Source organism: Astatotilapia calliptera, chromosome 2 (genome assembly GCF_900246225.1).
Source record: "Astatotilapia calliptera chromosome 2, fAstCal1.2, whole genome shotgun sequence".
Classification (NCBI taxonomy): domain Eukaryota; kingdom Metazoa; phylum Chordata; class Actinopteri; order Cichliformes; family Cichlidae; genus Astatotilapia; species Astatotilapia calliptera.
In genome coordinates, this window is record NC_039303.1 from 33,492,275 (window position 1) to 33,513,200 (window position 20,926).

At 40.0% G+C, this 20,926-nt stretch overlaps 1 protein-coding gene across 2 annotated transcripts; it reads right to left on the bottom strand.

Moving 5' to 3' along the window:
* Positions 1–1,171: 1,171 nt before the first annotated feature.
* LOC113007573 (uncharacterized) lies at positions 1,172–19,141 on the bottom strand. 2 transcript variants are annotated; one of them, XM_026144292.1, is made up of 16 exons: positions 18,796–19,141; positions 18,349–18,445; positions 16,251–16,464; positions 15,824–15,966; positions 13,385–13,559; positions 13,178–13,233; positions 12,136–12,332; positions 11,930–12,040; positions 11,650–11,775; positions 7,666–7,764; positions 7,423–7,578; positions 4,475–5,063; positions 2,367–2,430; positions 2,100–2,278; positions 1,924–2,012; positions 1,172–1,807 (listed from the first exon to the last, which is right to left on the bottom strand). In XM_026144292.1, exons 1-16 carry the CDS (start codon positions 18,979–18,981, stop codon positions 1,709–1,711), a joined length of 2,580 nt encoding a protein of 859 aa, XP_026000077.1. In that variant the 5' UTR covers positions 18,982–19,141; the 3' UTR covers positions 1,172–1,708. The 2 variants fall into 2 exon arrangements, with proteins under 2 accessions (XP_026000077.1, XP_026000083.1); XM_026144298.1 differs by lacking the exons at positions 18,349–18,445; positions 18,796–19,141 and adding an exon at positions 17,509–17,572.
* Between the last annotated feature and the right edge of the window lie 1,785 nt (positions 19,142–20,926).

A 20,926-nucleotide genomic window follows, 5' to 3' on the forward strand; every position in this document is an offset into this window, starting at 1 on the left:
CAGCTAGAAGCAGTCTGGCCATTCTCTTCATAACTCTGATATCAACAAGCATTTCCACCCAGAGGACTGCTGCTCACTGGATATTTTCTCTCTTCTGTGAACACTGGGCTTGTTATGTGAGAAAATCCCAGTAGAGCAGCAGTTTCTGAAATACTCCAACCAGCCTGTCCATCACCAACATCTATGCCACGTTCAAATTCACTTAATCACCTTTCTTCCGCTCGACGCTCAGTTTAACCATGTGTATGTCCATAATTGCTGCCATGTAATAAAGTGGCCAGTGAGTATGTTTCAATATAATGTTAATGCTTATGTCTGCTAAATTACTCCCCCTGACCCATAATGTAATGTCCATTATTTAACGTATTTATATCCCAGAAAATGTATTTGTCTGGGATATAAATATGTCCTACATTTTAATAGATTGTTGTGGCCTGAAAATTCACAGACACTGAAGTTGGTATGATCCCCCTGCAAGACAGTCTTTAGTTTTTTGTGTCAGTCAAAGTGAATTAATAAACAAGTTGATGGTCTGGGAAAGAATTCACTTGCATATTCGTCATAAGATTATGTTGACTTCTCGTTGATCACCTGAGGCTGATAATAGGATTAAATCAGATTTAACAGTTTTCTTGTGGAAATGAGAGTTTGGTTCAGTGGTGTTGCTACCTGACTCGAGTAGGAGAATGAAAAAAATTAATGTTACACTGGCCATAATCTCCCTTGTGTGACCTGGACCAGAATAATCCTGTCATGTACAATTTTCATCTAGTAACATCGGGTTTGTTTCGTTCTTTTAATTAGAACTGAAAACAAAAGCATTTCCCATTTTTAAAGATCTGAATTGGCCTAATTTTTTAAGACCGTACCAGTTATTATATCAAACATGTAGACCCCGCTAAACATTCCCCGCTGGGAATGAAATAAATAAATGGTGTCTGCACGTTAACAAGGTATTTTAATCCAGTGAATTTATAACCGTAATTATTTTCATACACCTCACACTTCACTAACGCGATTTCCCTTAGAGGATTAACCCATTTAAACCACATGAGTCATCTTTTACTCGGGTTTTGCTTCAAAGAAAATGTGCTGCTGGTATCAGAAACAAATTTAGAGCTCACATTTACACAGTTTCAGTCTAATTTTAAGTTATACACAAAGACGGATATAACCTTTATTAAAATATTTTATTTGGAACAATTCACATTTGCATAATTTCAAGTTTCCACTGACAGCTGTGCCGGCAGCGGTTTGACACATTTAGGCAATTTTAAATTGTGACATATTTTGTTTTCACAATAGTTGAAAAAAAGTTAACTCTAACAGAGTATAAACCATACAGAAACTCTCAAAGTGAAAACATTTTTTGAAAAACAATTATTAAATCATGCAGAGTGAAATTCAACCTGTAAATATAACGTATAGGCCACTTTCTTCTCTTGAGGTCAACAATAAAAGTTAAGTTGGCTCCCACAAAGAATGTTTTCCAGTACACACCAGTCACAATTCATTAACCTGACATGTGAAGGTATACAAAAGCAGTTCACAATACAAAATATTCACAGTACTTTTGAAGTAAAAATTATATACGTATGAAAAGGTTGCGAAACATGTGGTCTCAAACATTTTAAGGCACTTTAAGATGATTAATAAATAACTGGATACTTTAAAAACTTCAGCACAGGTAAAAACAGGCGGTCACCGATCAGCTGGTGGAGCCGGTCACTTTTTGCAGAACAGCAGCACTCTCATTCAGTGAAAACTCACTGGGGAGAAATTCTCTCAACAGAAATGACAGGAGCATCTGTTACGGGAGTGGAGACGTGAGAAAGAACAAAGATTTACGTGCAACATACAGTGAAAAGTGAGAATTTGATACAAAAAATGAGGTGTGCTGAAAAAGGAAGTTTGGATACTCACATAAACCAGGGTTTTGTTTTCCTCTCTGTCCTGGAAAAGATTGAACACAGACTCCATGTCCGTCTTCTTCAGGAACAAAACATTTGAATCTATGGCAAAGACAAAAAAACAAAAAAAACTTTAGATGGATTATTAAGTGCCAAATCAACTGCTGCACTGCAAAGAGGTGTTGTTACATTTGGCATTGATGAGGTTATGCGCTCGATCCCTGGTCTCGTCCTTCTCCTCATCGGTACGAGGAGGATGAGGCGTTGGTGGAGGAGACTCTGGCCACAGTTTGCTGCGCAGGTTGTCGATGTACGAAGCCATCTGCGCCTGTGTTGGGTTCACCTTTCTTAGGAACGAGTTCACTTTCCTGGAGAAAAATATGCAAAACTCATGAGTCATTCATAGACCGGGATATAACAATGTTTGACCCGTGGGAGCGCGCTGGTGCCACTTACTTTTTCAGAATGGGCATAAAAGGTTTCAGAACAGTGTCGAAGATATTTATGAGGAAGGAGTTTCCTGTAAGGGAAATAAGAGTGTTAGTGTCATCTTAGAGTAGCACTATGTTGCATGTTTTTAGCTTGTCTTAACTTTACTTATTTCAGGAAAACAAAAAAAAGGGCCAGTATTATTAGCCCCCCTGCTGCTGTGCAGAGACAGGCTTTACCTTTGTAATTCTCAGTGCTTATAAAGTCAAGTTAAAAATGAAGGTTATCTTCCAATTTACACACAGTATGAAAAACTTCTTCAAAGATTTGAGCTGTCATTTGAGAAAGCACTGTGCCAAAAACAAAAGAAATCAGTTTGGACTTGAGAAAAAGAATTGTTGATGCTCACAAAGCAGGGGATGGATATACAAAGTTATCACAGCATTTCCACATGTCAAGAACTGGTGCGAGAAGTATCATCAAGAAACTCAATAAGCCACACAATAAAGAACAAACCTGCCAGAGATGGGAAGAGTGTGGAAAGGAAACTAGTGAGCGATGTGACTCAAGAACAACTGTCATGACTTGGCCAATATGGGAACTGTAGGCTTAAAGAAGACCAAGGTTTTTGCAGGAGAAACAACTTCAAGCCAGACTCAAGTAAGCTTAAGGACAACCTGGAGAAAGATTATCTATACTGGAAGTTTGTCCTGTAGACAGATGAAGTGAAACTAGAGCTATTTGAACAAACAGATGCTGCTTATGTTTGGAGAAACACAGCAGAGGTGTACAATCCGAAGAACACAGAACCCACAGTGAAACAGTGGTGGGAGTATAACGGTGCCTGAATGCTGAAACTGGGAATCTGGTCAAGGTGGAAGGAATCGTAAAGAAGGATGGATATGTGAATAATTCTGACAGAAAACCTCAAGCAGTCAGCAGCAAAACTGGGTGTGGGTTATTGCTTTGTCTTCCAACATGACAGTAACCAGTCGTGTCCCATTAAATTGGATGACTAAAAGATCATCAAATCTGGAAGAACTAAAGAGATGAAGAAGAATGGGCTGCGACTGCTCAGGAGACGCATGCAAGACTTGTTGAAAACGGTAAACGACGGCAGGCTGTCCAACAAAAACCAATCACAACTGACTGTTGCATCAGTGGGGTTAATCATTTGGCCCCTGGTAGTTTGTCTTTTATGAAATAATTTTATTTCTGTGTGCAAAGTAAAAATAATGTAATCATCTAAAATAAAACTTTGATGTTTACCTGTGCTAAAAACATTCCTCACTCTGTTTAACACCTCTTGGGGAATACTGTCATAGGTGGGCTAATAATTCTGTTCATCTGCACATCAAGCTGTAGCTGCACAGATGGACGTCTGCATAACATGAGGTACAACACCACTGTAAAGCCCAGAGGCAAATCTCCAATTTGTAGGTTTAAGCTATAAAAATAAAATTGGCTTGTTAACTCTCTCAAAGTGCCAAATTATAAAAAAGATACAATGTAATCCAATTTAAGTGTCAAAACATATCAAATAGAATAGATGTTCTGAACTACCACAGCTTTTATCATAAAGAATATAAACAGACATTTTTCTGCCTTTGAGCTTGTTGCAGTTTATTTCAGTACTGGGGGGGGGGGGGCTTTCATGATTGTGAGGTTTGCCTGAGGTTGATAAATCATCACAGCGAACATCAAGGCTGCACTTTTGTCTAAGACTTCTTTTGTGACCTGCACGATTTTAATCTGCACCGTTGAAGCAAAAAGGTTTTTATTTTTGCAGAAAATCTTTTGAGAACATAATGCGGCTGCCAGCTGTCAGCCCTTCATTGTGTGAGAGAGTGTGAATACACCACTCTTGGGCTTTTAAAAACAAGCCATGCTCTCACCTTAAAATCCCACGTGACAGTTCACACAGACCAAATACTCACTACAAAGGATTAACTTTCTCAGGCAAGTTTCAAGTCTCTACAGGTTAATTTTGTTCTTGTACTGAAATGAACCAAAGCAGCTGTTTGCCTAGTCTTCAAAGGAATGCATTAATAAATATAAAAAGCTACAATGTGCTTTAAAAATGTTGAGTGAAGTATACATGACAGTACAAAGTGGCTTTAAACATTAAAACAAACCGGATATTTCTTTCAGCAGATCAAATATGGCTTTGGTCGCCTCCGGCTGTTCCCTGTTGACTTGGTTCTTTAGAGCCTGGGAGTTGTCCCCTCTCTGCAGTGTAGCCTGTGCCTCCTTTCCTTTCGCCTTGTACAGTCCTCCGGACCTAAAACACGTTTTCTCCCTTTTATTGGACCTCGCACTGAAGTGAAGCCACGACGAGCCCTCTGGACCCTCCCGCTGCAAGCCCAAGTCGGGCACATCTTCCGCACTGCCGTTTTTTGTTGAGGCCAGAGACTCGTGTGATCTATATCGGCCAAATCCTTTGAAGAGTGTTTTAAAGTGAGAGGTTAAGGGATTATCAGAATCCTCGTTTTTTTCTTGGGAGCCATTTTCATTTGAGGACTTTGAGTCAACAGAAGGCTGTGGATTAATGTCAGTCTCCTCAGGCAGTTCTAAAGGGGAATCGTACTGGGAGATAATAATAGATGGAAGAGTTTGACTGGGGACATCAGAGGCACTGTGGTTCTCCAAAGACTGAGCTGTTGATTCTAGTTGCAGAGATGACATTGTGTTTTCATCTGGGGCTCCGGGCTGCATGCTCGAGTTCTGCAAAGTAAACAAAACAATCTCTTTGTGAAGGCTGTCCCTGAGGCACTGGCCTTTCTGACTGTACTCCACGACAGAGCTGAGACTAAATGAATCCATACGTTTGCTCACTAAGAAATATTTAAAGGGGAATTACATCACGTCTACATGATGTTTCTTGTTACATGAAATGCTGTACATCATTTCTGCAGCTCTAGAAGAAGTCTACAACATTTTCTCAGTTTGACCTTTAGACAGATGCTACCAACATGCATTTGCAGGCTATCAAGTTGAATTATGTGAACCAGCAGACCAAAATTCAACTTCACTATGGGTGTATGTGCACTAGCTATGGGTACCACTGTGCATCACTACTTCCCTACTGACCTGCTTTACCTTCCCCAAAAGATCCTCCCAATAAGCATTCTGCAGATAATTCCCACACTTAGAATGACCAAAGTTTACAACGCTGTCACTGGGTTTTGGGTCATATTGAACAAAACAGTCAGTTTATATAGTTTAAGTCCTCAAGGTTTTCTAGTCCTTTAGAAATCTTTTCACAACTACAGGTATTGCCCCCTGATGGCCATTAAAAAGAATGCAGGTTTAAGGTTCTTCCACGTTGCTTTGAGGGACTTCTTTTCACACCTTGAAGCTATACCACATTTTACCCGTCAGTAGTCAATTCCCATCTTTTCAAAAGGTTTTACATTTTTAAAACTGCATAGCATTTTTGTTTTCCTCTTTTGTGACAACTATACTGGGAATTTATTTCCAATTCGCTCCATAAAAGTGGAGAAGCTGAAGCCTACACCAGCTGTCATAGGACAAGAGGCAGAGCCCAGCCTGGGCAGTCTCCATTCTATTACAGGGGTCAGAGAGACAACCAACCATTCAAGTGGATTTTATAGTCCAGCAGATGTAGCACGTTCACTGTCCACTAGCTGGGGATGGCCCGTCTGCCTACAAATAGCTCTGTTGCCAGATAGACACTGTGCAGTGTGTGGTACAACCGGCCCGTGGATCACGGTTGCTTGTGCTGTTGTTCGTCAGTCAGCCAGCGTTGATGAGGCAAAATTATAAACACACAAAGAACTGAAGTGAAACTGTGTGGTAAACTGTCCACAGCAGGCAGTGGCTGTGCTTTTTATGCCAAATCTTTTGGTCTTCAATCTGGAGTTGTGCTTCACACCTACAGTCAATAACACCGGCCCTGTGGGAGTAAGCTGGAGTAGCTGCAGAAAACCCATGCAAGCCTTTTAGTTTAATTCATTTTAAATTATGGCAGTGGCTACTGATCTCTACCCACTGCCAATTTCCAAATGTGGTAATATAATTATAATTTATAAACCAACTGTACACGAGCAATAACGGCACCTGTAGATATCAGAGCAAATATCACCATCTATAAATGTCCATCTGATGTTCAATGAAAAGGAAAGCTAATATTGCAAAGAAATCAAAAGGATATTTTTAAAGTTGTTAAGATGGTATTTTTTTCTTCCACACTTTCTCTTGGAGCCAGAGGTTACAACCATTAGCACCACTTTCTTATAACAAAAAGTAAAAAAAAAAAAAGCAGCTAAAAATCAATAAAAACTGTTCTTAACTGTTTCTAAAGCTTCCCATCGTATCAGATTTAACTTCTGTTTTGAGTTTGCAATTTAGAAATTAATTTAAATATCCTTAAAAAGACAGAAGGTAGAAATGAATAGTTTCGCACTACAAGAGAGACGCCGATTCTGGTTATTGTTTTATTGATTCTAAAATAAATTTGTCTAAATAAATCTTGAACGCAGCAGCACTACAGTAAGTCCAACAGAAGCAGTCATACAATCAGACAAGTTATACATAGGCCAAGAGTTTATCAAAATGATCCAAATTACTTTTTTTTTGGAAACGGTGGTCACCTTTGCTTAAAATAATCTCTCTTTGCACAGGAAATCAGTGTGTGCATCTGTGTCTACAACTGAAATCAGGTCAATATTAACCAGGAAGTCACTCTGAGCGACGTTTACAGCTGACAGTTTGAGTAATCATTTTTTCTTTTGCTTTCTCCGAAATATAAGTGTCTAATGGCAGGTTTAGACTACCCCAAATTTTTGTTTAGTTAGTTGGTCATATACCTCTCATCCCATGACAGCTGGGCTGAAGATCACCAGGGCACAATCAATCAGGTGTGCCCAGAAACTGATGTGGCATACTCCACAAGTCTGTCTGCTTCTGTGCTCTTATCCCATCTGACAGTTTTTCAACATTACGAGATTTCAGAAACCTCGATGAAATCATTCTTAATATTACCAGAACTAAAAGCAAAACTCCGTTACCTTGGAAACACTCTAAAATGACTAGTTGATTACAAGTGGCAGTGAAACATTACCTCATCTTCTTCGTAGCTGGGAGTGAGGAAGTAAGCCAAGCCGCTGAGCAGGCCCCAAACGCCTCCATGTTTCTCCTCATTCAGGAGTTTGTCAAGCGGGCAGAGGAACTGAAATACTGGTTGAGTGTGGCCGATCAGATTATCGGAAACCAGTTCCTGGGAAGGAAAATGACACATTGTTAAGACATGACACACTTTAAGTGTTTATCTATCAACATATCCGAGCCTTGTGATCTCTCTCACTTGCAGGAAGTGCTCCACTGATACTCTTGCTTCTTCTTTAACTTTATCGTTGACCTCCATGTCCTCCAGCACCAAGACCCCAGGTAGGCTGGTGGAGTCCTGGATAAAGACAAGGAAAAAAAAAACCATAATTAAAAGCCTAAAGCTGACCTAAGAGACCTTAATCAATTTTTACAGTTGAAGGCTTAGAACTGTAACAGGTGGTCATCAAAGCGCTGTGTTCACCTGTGAACTCCTCGTACGTGATGAGGATTTGTGCAAGCTCAGGCATCTGAAGTTTCTTATCTTTAGCACGTTATGATGTTGCCTAGTAACTACCTAACAACGTGCTAAACAACTCATCTGTAGCATCTATGCACCTTAGAAAAGCATCCGTATCATTTTGATATCAGTATAACAACATTTCATTTACATCCACAAAGCTTCAGTTATATGATGTTGGAATCACCTCTGACTAATGATAATAATTAAAATAATAATAGTGTAGAATGGGCAAATACTAGTCAATATAACTGAAAACATTTCTCAATGTTTCATGCTGACATTTCGGCTGCTGGGAACGCCTCGTAATGAATACAGACTGAAAAAGCGCGCGTGGCATTTCAAAATAATAGGTCACTCATTTAATTCTTAGGAAATGCAGTCTCACTATACTGCTACCAAGAAGTTAATACATGCACTGTTGTTCACACCAGCTCCACCTCAACTCTTGAGTCAATGCTTCCCTGAATGTAAATGAAAATGCCAAAATTATCAAGTCTTTCATGAGATAACACTAATGTTACATTTACAATGTAAAGATGAAATATAATTAAAACATAAGAGCATGGTGTGCTTATTTTGTATTTTATTTCTCTTTTTTTTATTTTTATGTGACGAAGACCTTTTTATTGCCTATGCACACCGCAGCGGTGGCACTCCTAGCATCCTAACCTGTAGAAACCACCAGCAAAGTCTGTCTACACTATTCTATGTCCACATATACACAGAGTCAGAATCCATCCTATGTAAACAAAAAAAAAAAAAAAAAAAAGTGCATTTTAAAGCTGATCTGAATTTAACATGAGGCTTCACTGACATCTTCCCAAGTTGCACTGTTTTTGGTACAAGACTGAAACTTTTCTAAACCAGCATAGGGAGAAAGGACGACTTAAAATGGGTAGAAGTTTTATTTGGAATGAAAACTTGTCCTTTAGACATTTGATTTGAGGACATAGCTTGCCTTCTCATCGCTCACTGACAAGCACTTTTTAAAAACCAAGTGACAGACACTAATTGAAAAGGTGATTGACGTCCCCTCACTTCTGTATCATTATCTCGTTTGCTTGCATGCAACTTGGACATGATCATCCATCCACCTTAAATCCACCACAGTGCCTACACAAGGAGACACAGATTCTCTCACAGTCACATCTAGTCAAATCACCATGCCTTTGGACTGTGGGAGGAAGCTCAAATATCCAGAGGAAAACCACGCAGGCACATGGGAGGATTGCACCAGGAACATTCTTGCTCTGAAGTGACGGTGCTAAACATTGCTTCACAGTGCCTCCCTGCATGCGAAGTCAATGACTCAGATAATCATTCAATTCACAGAGGATCAAGCCAATAATTGATTTCATTCAACAAGACTCTCCGTAGCTCCCCAAACACAGTTCAGCTTAGTGAAAGGAAGGGAAATAAATCCAGTGACAAGTAAATCTAGGTAAGGTAACTTTATTTATACCCATACGCAAGGTAAATTTGCTTTACAGAAAAATGATAGCATTTGGCATCCCTTCAAAAACAGACATACCTAATAAATATAAACCTCACTGTAGCACATATATAGTAATTTAACGTTTCGAATCAAAAACTGTTCTTATTTAATTCAGTAACAGCAACAGGGACAAAGCTGTTTTTATAACGCTTTGTCCTGAGGAAAGAAGCTGAAATTCACCCCGTAGAGGATGGGAACCATTTTTAAGGATTTATAAAGCCTGTTTAGAGTACAGGGAGGCTAAACAAGACTGTGGCTCACCTATCAGACGACTGGACCATCTCACTATCCGATTCAGTGAGTTTTTCTCTGTGACAGAGGTCTGACCAACCCATGCCACCAAACAAAGGATAAAACAGACTCAACAAAAGAACGATAAAACGAAGCTAAAAATTTTTTGGCCAATGTGGAAATGAGCAAGTTTCCTGAGGCAGTGAAGGTGCTGGTGACCCTTTTTACAAACTGTTTTGCAATTCTGATCAAAATTCAGTTTTTCATTGATTATGGTGCCAAGATATTTATATGATTGTACTTGCTCTATTTTCTAACCTTTAATTAAAGTGACTCCGTACCCATTTTGTTGTTTCCTAAAATCAATAACCATATCTTTTGTTTTAGATACGTTCAACTGGAGATAAGACTCCTCACACCACTGAACAAAGTCATCAATGGCTGGACCGTGGTTAGTTTCACCCTCTTTCAGTAAGCTGACAATAACAGAGTCCTCTGCATATTTAATGACTGCCCTGTTTTCATATCTGCTCTGACACACGTTTGTATAGAGAATGAATGATAAGGGTGATAAGACGCACCCTTGAGGAGATCCTGTGGAGGAGAACACTGAGTCCGACAGATCCCCATTTATTCTCACTCTTTGTGACCTGTCAGTTAAAAAATAAAATAAAATCCAGCCCACCAGGTTTTTCTTGATTTCAAACGGTTCTAAAAGTCTAAGTGTAGTGTGTCATTTTTACCACTTTTAGGAGGACCAAAAAAGTAGTTGTGGTTGTGATTTTCCTTCTTCCTCAGTTAATGGCTTTAACATAATGACAGGGAGGAATGAAATTCAGCTAATACTTTATTCTATTTATGATAACTACACATTGAGCAATTCGTTACATAAATCTGTTTAACTGCTTCTTAGTACAAATATCTAATCGGCCAATCACATGGCAGTCGATGCACGTAGACATAGTCAAGACAATCTGCTGTAGTTCAAACCGAGGATCAGAATGAGAAAGAAAGGCAATTTAACAGTCTTTGAATTTGGAATTTGTCAGTTTTTTGGTGACAGATGGGCTGATCTGAATATTTCAGACACTGCTGCTCTCCTGTGAATTTTCCCACAACCATCTCTAGTGTTCAAAGGAAAAAAAAAATATCCACTCAGCATCAGCTCTCTGGGTGAAAATGTCTTGATGATGCCAGTGGCCAAAGGAGAATGGCCAGACTGTTTGAGTTTATAGGAACGTAAAGTTACAACCAAGGCATGCAGAGTAGCATCTCTGAACAAGCAACATGCAGATAAACTACAGCAGCAGAAGACCACACTGGGTTTCAATCATTTCTGCTAAGGGAACTCGGGCTACAATTCCCGCAGCCCCACCAAAAAAGGAAAACAGTGACTGGGAAAGCACTGCCTGCTCTTATGAGTCCTTTTCTGCTGCAACTTCTGGATGGCATGGATCCATCCTTACCTTGAATCAACGGTTCAGGCTAGTGGTGCTGCTGTAATGGTGCTGAGATGCACTTTACACATAATCTTCTGATAGTACACCACATTACAAAGCTCAAATCATCTCAAACTGGTTTAGTGTAGCTTGCCATCACCAGTGTGTGAATGTGTGTGTGAATGGGTGGATGACTGGATGTGTAAAGCGCTTTGGGGTCCTTAGGGACAAGTAAAGCGCTATACAAATAGAGGCCATTTATAGTGAACACAACAATGGCCTCCACAATCTCCAGATGTCAATCCAGTATGGGCACCCTTCGGATGTGGTGGAATGGAAGATTGACATGATTAATGTGCACCCAACCGCAGGAACTGTGTGATGCCATCGTGTCAGTGTGGACCAAAACCTTTGATTTTTGGGGTTTTCTCTGTAAAATTGTAGCGTCTTGTACCTTACAATATAACTGTGCAAATCAGAAGTCAACAAACCAGTTTAAGGGAGAAAACTGGGAACAAAGATACAACAAAACAGAACTTTCATTTGTCCTTTTACCTGCCATCTGTTGCTGAAGTGTACAATATCCATGTAGCTCTTCTTGATGTCCCATTGGAGGTTCTCAGGACTGTCTTTTTCCTCCAGGTGAACAGTGAAGATTAGCTTCTCATCCTCCCAGTCAGCCTACAATGTAGTAAACTACTGTTAAAAAAAAAAAAATCCAGCTCAAAACTTTAACATGTCACCCAAGGACATTGTGCTTGCTATTACAAGGCCTCTGCAGACAGATAACAAGCCTCCAGGACTTTCCACACTGTCACTGATATTTATAACTCACATTCGGGATGCTGACAGCCCAGCGGCCAACGCGCCACATCTCATATGACAGCTTGAATTCGATCATGTCCTCCTGAACGGCTGTCAGGTAGTCCTCCAGATCACCATCTTCCTAATTTCGTATGGCCAAAAGCAGTAATGAATCTGTTATGTCTGGCAAATTATTGTCTTCATTTTATAACACTGCATTATATGAAGCAGCCTTACCCCGTCAGAGTCTTCCTCCTCCTGGCTGCGAATGGAGCCCTCCCTGCTGCTGACATTGTCATCGCTGGACAAGTCTCCCCTGTAGGCTGTGATCTTCAGCAACCGCTCCTGCTCCATCTTTTTCATCTTCTTTTTCTTGGCTTTCTTTAACTTTATCTTGTGCACAAACTTTGACCATCCTTCCTTTAACTTTTTGCCTAAAATAGAAAAGAAAAAAGCCCAAAACACATACATTACATTGCGAGAGAGACATCTTTATTTTCACTCACATTTATACTCAAATTATGTCCCCCTCTCGAATATGCATTTGTATACAATAACGAACTCTCGATAATGAACACCACTTTGGCTGAAAAACAGGAATACACTTGCATTGTGAGGAAGTGTAGCAACAGTGGGTGGTGAGACAATGTGAGAGAAAAAGTAGTCTCAAAACAGCACGTGCTCAGTTAGGCATGACAGCAGGCAAGCATGATCAGCCTTTCAATTTTATGATCTATGTGACAGCATAACAATTAATAAAAATCACATCAGACTGAAATAAATGTCAGAGATTATAACAGATGAGTGTTTCTGATGCAACCATTGGAGAAGATTTGTATATTTATCATATCACAAGGTTCATTATCCTGACATAATCCATTCTTATTAAGACATCATTACTGTTGGATTGATCAGAGTTGCATGAAGACATGGCAGGAATTATTTGGCATTCTGCTTGAGGTTTGTGTAATTAGCCTTCTGGACACACAAGCAAGATAAACAGGGGACTAATTCTGCACTGAAAGGGAGGCTGGTAAAGGAAATCAACATGTCACATAGCTTGCAACACATTCATCAAACAGTTGTAGTACAAGACATTGCACAAGCGCGGTCATCTAGCCTCAGAACACCCACCACCCACTCCATCTGCCTTCTCCCTCAAGTTTAAAATGTTTTCTTGCTGGTAAAAGGATAAAACTAGAAACCGCATGTACCATTTCCCACAGTTTCACAGAGCTTTGGATTGAATAAGCTGCTACAATTCGATCACTAAACACACCTTTCCCTTTACCCTTTGTCCTGGTGCCGTCTGAATTCCCTGTGCCGTGCGAGCTCCTGCGGGGGGAGAGAAGAAAAAAAAAAAGCCACCAAACAAATCCAGGTCAATTCCAATTTCAGACGCAGAAGGTGGCAGTTACAGTCATTGCTTTGAGGCTCACTACGGTTCAGTCAAGTCAGTGGGGTGCAAAAGATGACAGCCACTCACACATCACTATCTCCCCCCTCGCCTTTGCTCTCCTGTGAAGCCAGAGAGGCTTTTTCAGTGTCTGATCCATAGAGCTCCTCCACTGAGTTTTTGGACGTCACGATGGCAAGCTGGCTCACCACTAGCTGGTTCAGATTGTCGGGGTCAGACAGCCATGCAACCAAATGTCCCAATCCTGAGAAAACAGCCAACATTAATACACGGTCCTGTTTGAATCACTAATATTGCTATTTGATCAGTAATTGTAGCTCCAACAGTTAAATGACTGGCTAAATGTACTGGGAAATGCACTCATTTTTTGGTGAGAAGCCCGAAATCCCTGCGATATGCCTGAATAAATAACACTTAACAGTGGCCTCCTGGTTAGTTGTTAGTTTAGTGTAATCCTGCAAGGTTGTGTTACCTACGCCTCATAGCTCTTGAGGTGGCTGGCAAGTTGCTGCCAGGAAAACTGAGTTGATGGGCAGCATCCTCAACTGTTTAAAAACCTCTAAATTCAGCCTTGAGTTATGGCGGCTCGAGTCAGATTGCATTTTTTGCTAAGCAGGTCCCACAAGAGTAGCAACTGTCACAGCCTATTGGCGACTCTCCAGTTAGCTTTGCAGCATCGCAGTAACCTAGGACTCCCACGCAGGCGTTTAAGACAAAACATTCACCGTTTAACACTGCACTTAAACTGCTTTGCAAATTACATGCAACTTGACTTTTTAGGGGTTTTGTTCCAACCGCTGTATGAGTTTGTTGTATTCATTCAAAGGTTTTTTGCTGTTATGTAGCCTCGATTAAAAGGCTTTTTCATTTAAAATATAAATTTGCCTTTTCTCATTATGAAAGCTTGTAAGACAAAAACAAATCATTTATATGTTAATTAATCTGCTTTTGTGGTTTGAACACCCTTCAGTTTGTGTTTTGATGGGGAGCTACCACTGAGTTACCCACAAAGCCTAAAAACCTGGATTATCAGTAAACAAACTAAATCAGCCAACTTTTGAGAGCATGTAAGGAATTAAAAAGCGTACCCCCCCCCACACACACACCCACTCAGTTTCCACTTGGAAGTGTTGAAATCTAGATTTCTATCCATCTATTTCCTTAACTACTCGTTCAATTTATGGTAGTATGGGGTGCTAGAAAATAGAGGGCTACAGTCTTTTCTGTTAGTTTCCTTTTCATATGAAAGAGTGCCTGACACCCACCCTCTACTTGTCCAGTTTACTCATTTTTATTATTATTTATTTATTTATTATTTTTTTAACTAAAGACACTGCACAGCATGCCAAAATATGTTGCCAAATTTGAATTCTTTGAGAATCACCTTGTTGTTGCTGTCAAACTGTGTTGTCTTTGGGGTTTTTCATAAATTCAGCAAAAGAAATGGGAACAAATGACGAGTTTTTGTCACATGCTGTTAGCAACAAAGTCCCTGAAAGCACAATTCAAAATGGGTTCTTTGCAAAGTTGCCTGTTCATACAACACTGGTTCATCCCTTGAGTTAGGTCTTTGGAATGGAGCTTTAACCAGACTATCAGTAAAACAAGAAAAGTAATGACCCAACTGATCAGCAACCTGATTATTCTAGTTACCAAATACTGTAGGTGTATTTCTCAGAGGTAATTCTGGTGGTACTTTACTTAAGCATGTATGTATTGCACGTGCAAGCGTTGAGGTTTGGTGATAATCCAAAGGAGAAGCAGTAACAAAGCCACTTGCACCTTCAAAATAGCCAGCAGAAAAGCAGCGCTAGACACACCCCTGATACTTATGCATACAGACCCTACAATCCCCATAAAAGAAGCACGTGTCATGCACACTTCGGATTTTACACATATTATGCAAGATACAACATGCTGGTTCCAGCTTTATATTTAAGACAGTGCTCGCATAAAACTTGCAATAAGAGAAAATTAAAGCATTTCCTCAAAATATTAAGTGTTTAAAGGTGTCACATCAACTCCTCTGTGAAATGAATAACTGGAATTGATAAAACAAACCATATTGCTAGAGTAAATGAGTATTCAGAATTTTTACTGCAACACTGAAGCTACAAATAACATTGCCAACTACTCCAAATCTTTTAGTTACAGATCTATGAGCAGTTGCCAGAAATTAGCACTTTCTAACCACCAAACAGCACAGCTGTAAAAATCACTTATTGTCACTGAACAACATGCGTAATTGCAAAAACCTACCCCACAGCAAGTCTCTCTCCGGATGAAGCATTTCATCTGTTACTATAAAAATGACAAAACCCTGAGGGGGGGATTGGCAGATCACTGCAGAAGGAGCCTTCTTTTTATGTAACCTAAGATTCATGTCTAAGCTCTACAATGCCACTGACAATAAGGGATTACACACAACTCGCACTCCTCAAAGAATTCATGTGAGGCTTAGTCCTTATATAAGACTGTTGCTGCAGAGATGATTTAATGCTTCCTTACCCTTTAAGGCAATGATCTCATTTAAGGCACAGCGGTTGACTTCTTGGCCCCAGAGAGATTTGGGGAAAAGGTTACATACCAGAGCATCAGAGAGCTCTCGGAGAACTGCAATCTCCTTTGCTCTGGACCTAAACAAGAGCTGTCTGAAAGAGAAAGCAAAAGAACAAGAACAGCAACTATGAGTAAGTGCTCAGTGTTTATCGCCACAAGTGCGTGATCATAATCTTAATTCTGATGTGGCACACTACTCTTAAAACTATGTGCCTTAGGAAAAATGCATTATCGCAAGGTACAGTAAAAAGTAAATTATTCATAGGTGATAAAAAACACTGGAGGTATTTATAGAGTTCTCAAATGTTACTGAGTGCAAAGAAGCAACAGCATGAATTCTGAATCCTATTAAATAAAAGAAAGTGTAAAGCTTCACCTGTCAGACTGCTTCGCATTATGCAAGTGCTGGGTCAAAATCCGAATGGAGCCCACGACTGCGTGGGAGACATCAAAGTCTTTGGCCCTTTCAATGATGCGGTCGATTACAAAGTCGAATTCCCTGCTGAGAACCTGGTGCAGGGGCTGCTGCTCGCACGACTCGGGGACAGTGTACCAAGGCAGGACGAGCTGAGCATAGGCGCATTCAAACACTGCGAGGACAGCAGGCACACAGCAAGTCAGTCACAAAGGAAAGTTACATTCACACTGTGCTCCCATGCTCACCTCCTGAGCATCAAATTCAACAACTGCGCTGACTTTTAAGCTTTTTTTTTTTTTTTTTTTTTTTTTTTTTAAAAGAAAAATTCAAGCTCCCACTTCTGAAGTCCAGAATTATTTATATAAATCTTGGCACACATTTCCGTGACGTGATTTTGAAGACCAGGCCATCTGGAGTTCAGCTACTCAGCTGTGAATTCACTGAGCAGGTTTTTTGCTGTTGTTTTCTTGATATTAGCACAACTTCAGTTTTATTTCACAGATACGCTGAGAAACATCAAATACAATGTTAATGTGGGGCTGTTACAGTTTCTCATTTAATTTGCAGGGATATTTGAGAATTATTAATATTTAGCAATTAACTGGCCACTTCATTAGTTACACCCTGCTAGTACTCCTTTTGCATTATGAACAGCCATATTTCTTTTTTTGCACAGATTCCACAACTTGCTGAAACAGTCCTCAGAGATTTTAATCGTATTGACATGATAGCATCACACCACAGCTGCAAATTTGTCTGCCTTACATCTATGATGTGAAGCTACCATCAGAAGATGGGCACACTGTGATCATAAAAGGATGGACATCGTTAGCAACTATACTCAGATAAGCCGTAGCATTTCAACAATACTCAGTTGGTACTAAGAGCGCTAAAATGTGCCAAGAAAATATCCCCTACACAATTGCATCGTCAACACCACCCAGAACTGTTGATACTCGGCAGGATGAATCCACGCTTTCATGTTGTTTACTCCAAACTCTGACTCGAACTTCTCCTCTGACCTCTAGCATCAACAAAGCATTTTAAGCCCAGGGAACCGCTGCTCACTGGATATTTTATTTTTTAAGTCCATTTTCTGTAAACGAGAACCAGAACGAGAGCTGTGAAAACCCCAGTAAATGCGCAGTTCGCGAAATACTCAGACCAACTCATGTAGCACCAAAACCTTGTCACATTCAACGAAATTTAAGGTCACCTTTCTTCCCATTCCTCATGCCTACTTCAAATGTCACCAGGTCACCTTGATTTGTATGCATTCTTAAATATACAGAGTTGCTGCCATGCGATTTGGCCAATTAGATTTTTGAATTAGGGGCAGCTAAACGGGTGCACCAATCAAACTTCCAGGTGGGTGCATATTTAATGTACAAGACACCTGCAAACTATCTGGCATTTTTCTATTTTGTTTGTATAAAAATGAAACAAGATTTATGCTAAATTAAAAAGTGTTCTTATTAAATATTCTAGAGTGACTTTAGATATGTTTGTGGTGCCCAATAGATACAGACATAACCTCCAAATGGTAGACAGCATATTCATTTGTATCATTATAAAAACAGGAAGAAGAAAAAGAAGCTATATTATCTTTTTACTTTGTCACAGGTTTGCAGATCTCAGCAGGAAGAGGAAAAACTGTTTAAAAACCTCATATGGTCTGGGCTTACCACAAACCAATTACCAGTGCTCAAAAGCGCATAAATAAACACAAAGCTTTATGAAAACCTCCATCTTATTTCCTGCTTAACAGCCACAGTGATGTGTAGCATACCCATCTGCTGTGGGTGTGCTGGTTAGCTTTTTCTTCCTTGAAATCCCTCCACATTCTGTGTAACAGGAGCTCCAGTTCCAGTCTGTGTCAACGCAAAACTGTTCTTTCCAACTATATCAAGTCAAAACAGAACTGAAAATCTGCTGAGACAGGCCCGACTTTGACCCCTCACTTTCGGTCCTCGTGTAAAGCACTGCTAACCTGCAATGACAGACACAGTCCCGTACTCTACAGACAAATTACTCTACTGCAAAAGACATGCTTCACCTTGCTGCAAAGATCTCTTCACATGTGGATACTGAGACTCCAGCGGCACAGCCAGGTCCGGTGTGTCTCCATCAATCAAGTCATCAACAACAGTTTCCTGGAAAACAGGAACACTGTGAATTAAAAGCCAGGGGCTATAAAATTGCAGCATTAAAGTGCAGGACTCTGGACACTTTCATTTTTAATGTACATTTTCAGAGTTCAGGTATGTGTGTAAACATGGGAGATGACCCACCTACGCTTTGGTGTGGTCTTTTGTTAAAATTATGAGTAAAACAAGCAACAACCCTCATTTCAACCCTCACCGGTGATTCATAGAAGGGTGATAAGGTGATACAAAATACCATCACGTGACTGTGAAACGCACCTCACGCTCACAATTGTAATTATTAACACTTCTACGGTGGTTTTGCAACTAGTTTTAACACAAACAACTGCGCAAACTACCTGAACTGGGTCGTCCTTCGCCTCTTCGTCCGTCTGTGTGCCGCTCTCTCGCCCGCTGACTGCAGACAGCAGCGGGGTGGAAATGCAAAGAAGAAAACATAAGTACTGAGTCAGTGTGCGTCCGCAGTCTGAGCAATACCAAACCAAGCCGAGGGTTATGGCGATGGAGAAGCGCCATAGATACATGTTCCTTCCTTAAAACAGGCTCTTTTTGGTCGTATCTGTCACTTCGAGCCTGACTGTGTTACATTCAGCCAGAGTAGGTTTGTTCGCCCACATCTTTTGCACGGACAAGAAGCGACTGTTTCCTCTTAGCGCGAAGTCACACAGCGGAAAAAGCGAACTTTATTGAACTGCTTTAAAGCTGCGCTGTGATTGGCTGGGGGCAGGCCCCGAGTGCCGACTAGTTAATTGTATGAGGGTGCCATCTACAGGCGACACCTTTACCTGACAGCGAGAGTGGCACAATACGACTCTATTCAAAATTATCCGTAAGCACCAAAACACGAGTTATTTACGAATATGATACTTGATTGGTGATTCCCTCCTTTGTTCATTAACTCTAATCTTTCATTACCGTTTTTTGTTGTTGTTTTTTGGTTTTTTTGCTGGTTTATCTTAAATACTATTGCTTTGGCGAACCAACCAAAGCAGTGGACAGGCAGGGTGGAGGTCAGGGGTGATTTGTAACAGAAAGACAGCAGCAGGAGTGAAAGGGAAGATTTAGAAGATAGTAGTGAGACCTAGTATGATGTATGGTTTAAAGAAGGTGGCACTGATGAAAAGGGTGCTGAAGATGGAGCTTCCAGGCAGGAGGAAAATAGAGGGGTCTCAGAGAAGGTTTGTAAAAGGAGAGCATGCGGAGGGTTGGTGTGATAGAAGAGGGTGTTAGGGACAGGGTGAGGCGGAGGCAAATGATCCACTGTGGTGACCCCTAGAAGGAGCACCCGAAAGAAGAAGTTTTGCTGGTGGATCTTAAGCTGCAAATCACACAGTACCTGAAGTACTCAGATAAAGTACTGTGAACTTGTGCTTCAGTAAATGTAAATAATATTCAGATGCCTAAAAAGTATTAATCTAACAACACAGAAATGTTTCATTAAAGGTTAAAGTCCTCCAAATTTCCACTTTTATCAAATTAATCATGTGGACCATTCCATCTCAAATCAGCAAACTCTGACAACATTTTCTGCTCTAGGATCTCTGAGTTGCATGAACATGTTATGGTCCAGTGTTTGAACATATATAATGAGAGCTGGAAAATTTTAGCTTCATAAAGCAAATACTTAAATATTTTTTCAAACATCGAAAGCTGAGCCAATGTTTGAACACTGAATGTTTTAAGATCTAAAGAACTGTTAAAGATAAAAGCTTGAAATTTTCACTGGTCTTTCATACAATCGACATGATTAAGAATCTGTCATTCAGGACAACATAAACAAAGATCGTGTATTCAGATGCATTAAAAATATCTGAATATTGGCCACTTAAAAGAAAAAGTCCAGCACTTCTGCAAAGTTCCATATTTGAACACACACTAATAAAACCAACTTCACATTGCAAAATACACAGTGACAAGTTCTGAATAGTATATTGTTATATGATGTATTTGTTCCAAATTAAACATTCAGGTTCAACCTTATTTTTAACTTATTATTTATTTATTTGGACAAGGAAAACAAGTCTATTCCTTCTGCTTCTTTTCCTCCTGCTCACATCCCAAGAAAAATTCTCTGAGCACTGCTTCATTATTTCAGACTGTGATACTGGCAAGGGCCAGTGAAAGGAAGAAAAGGATGTGGAGCTCATTAAACAGACAAAGAGTGAATGGGAGAGAAAGAAGATAGCAACAGGTGTGTGTGTTCATGAAAGCTTACATTAAATAGAGTATTATCGTTATTAAAAAACAAAACATGAAAGACTCTGGCTGCTTCATTTTCCATTAAATATAACGTTAGAGCTTTTAGCAAAGCTGTGTTGTGATGTTTCTTCTAAAGACCACAAGGTGGCGCAATCACTGCTCTTCAATTTATTTCTTTTTTATTTATTTATTTATTTTTTGTCGTCAATAAAAATAAAATCTTAAAAATCCATGTCTGATGTCTGGCAGGACTTAAATTGTATAAATAAG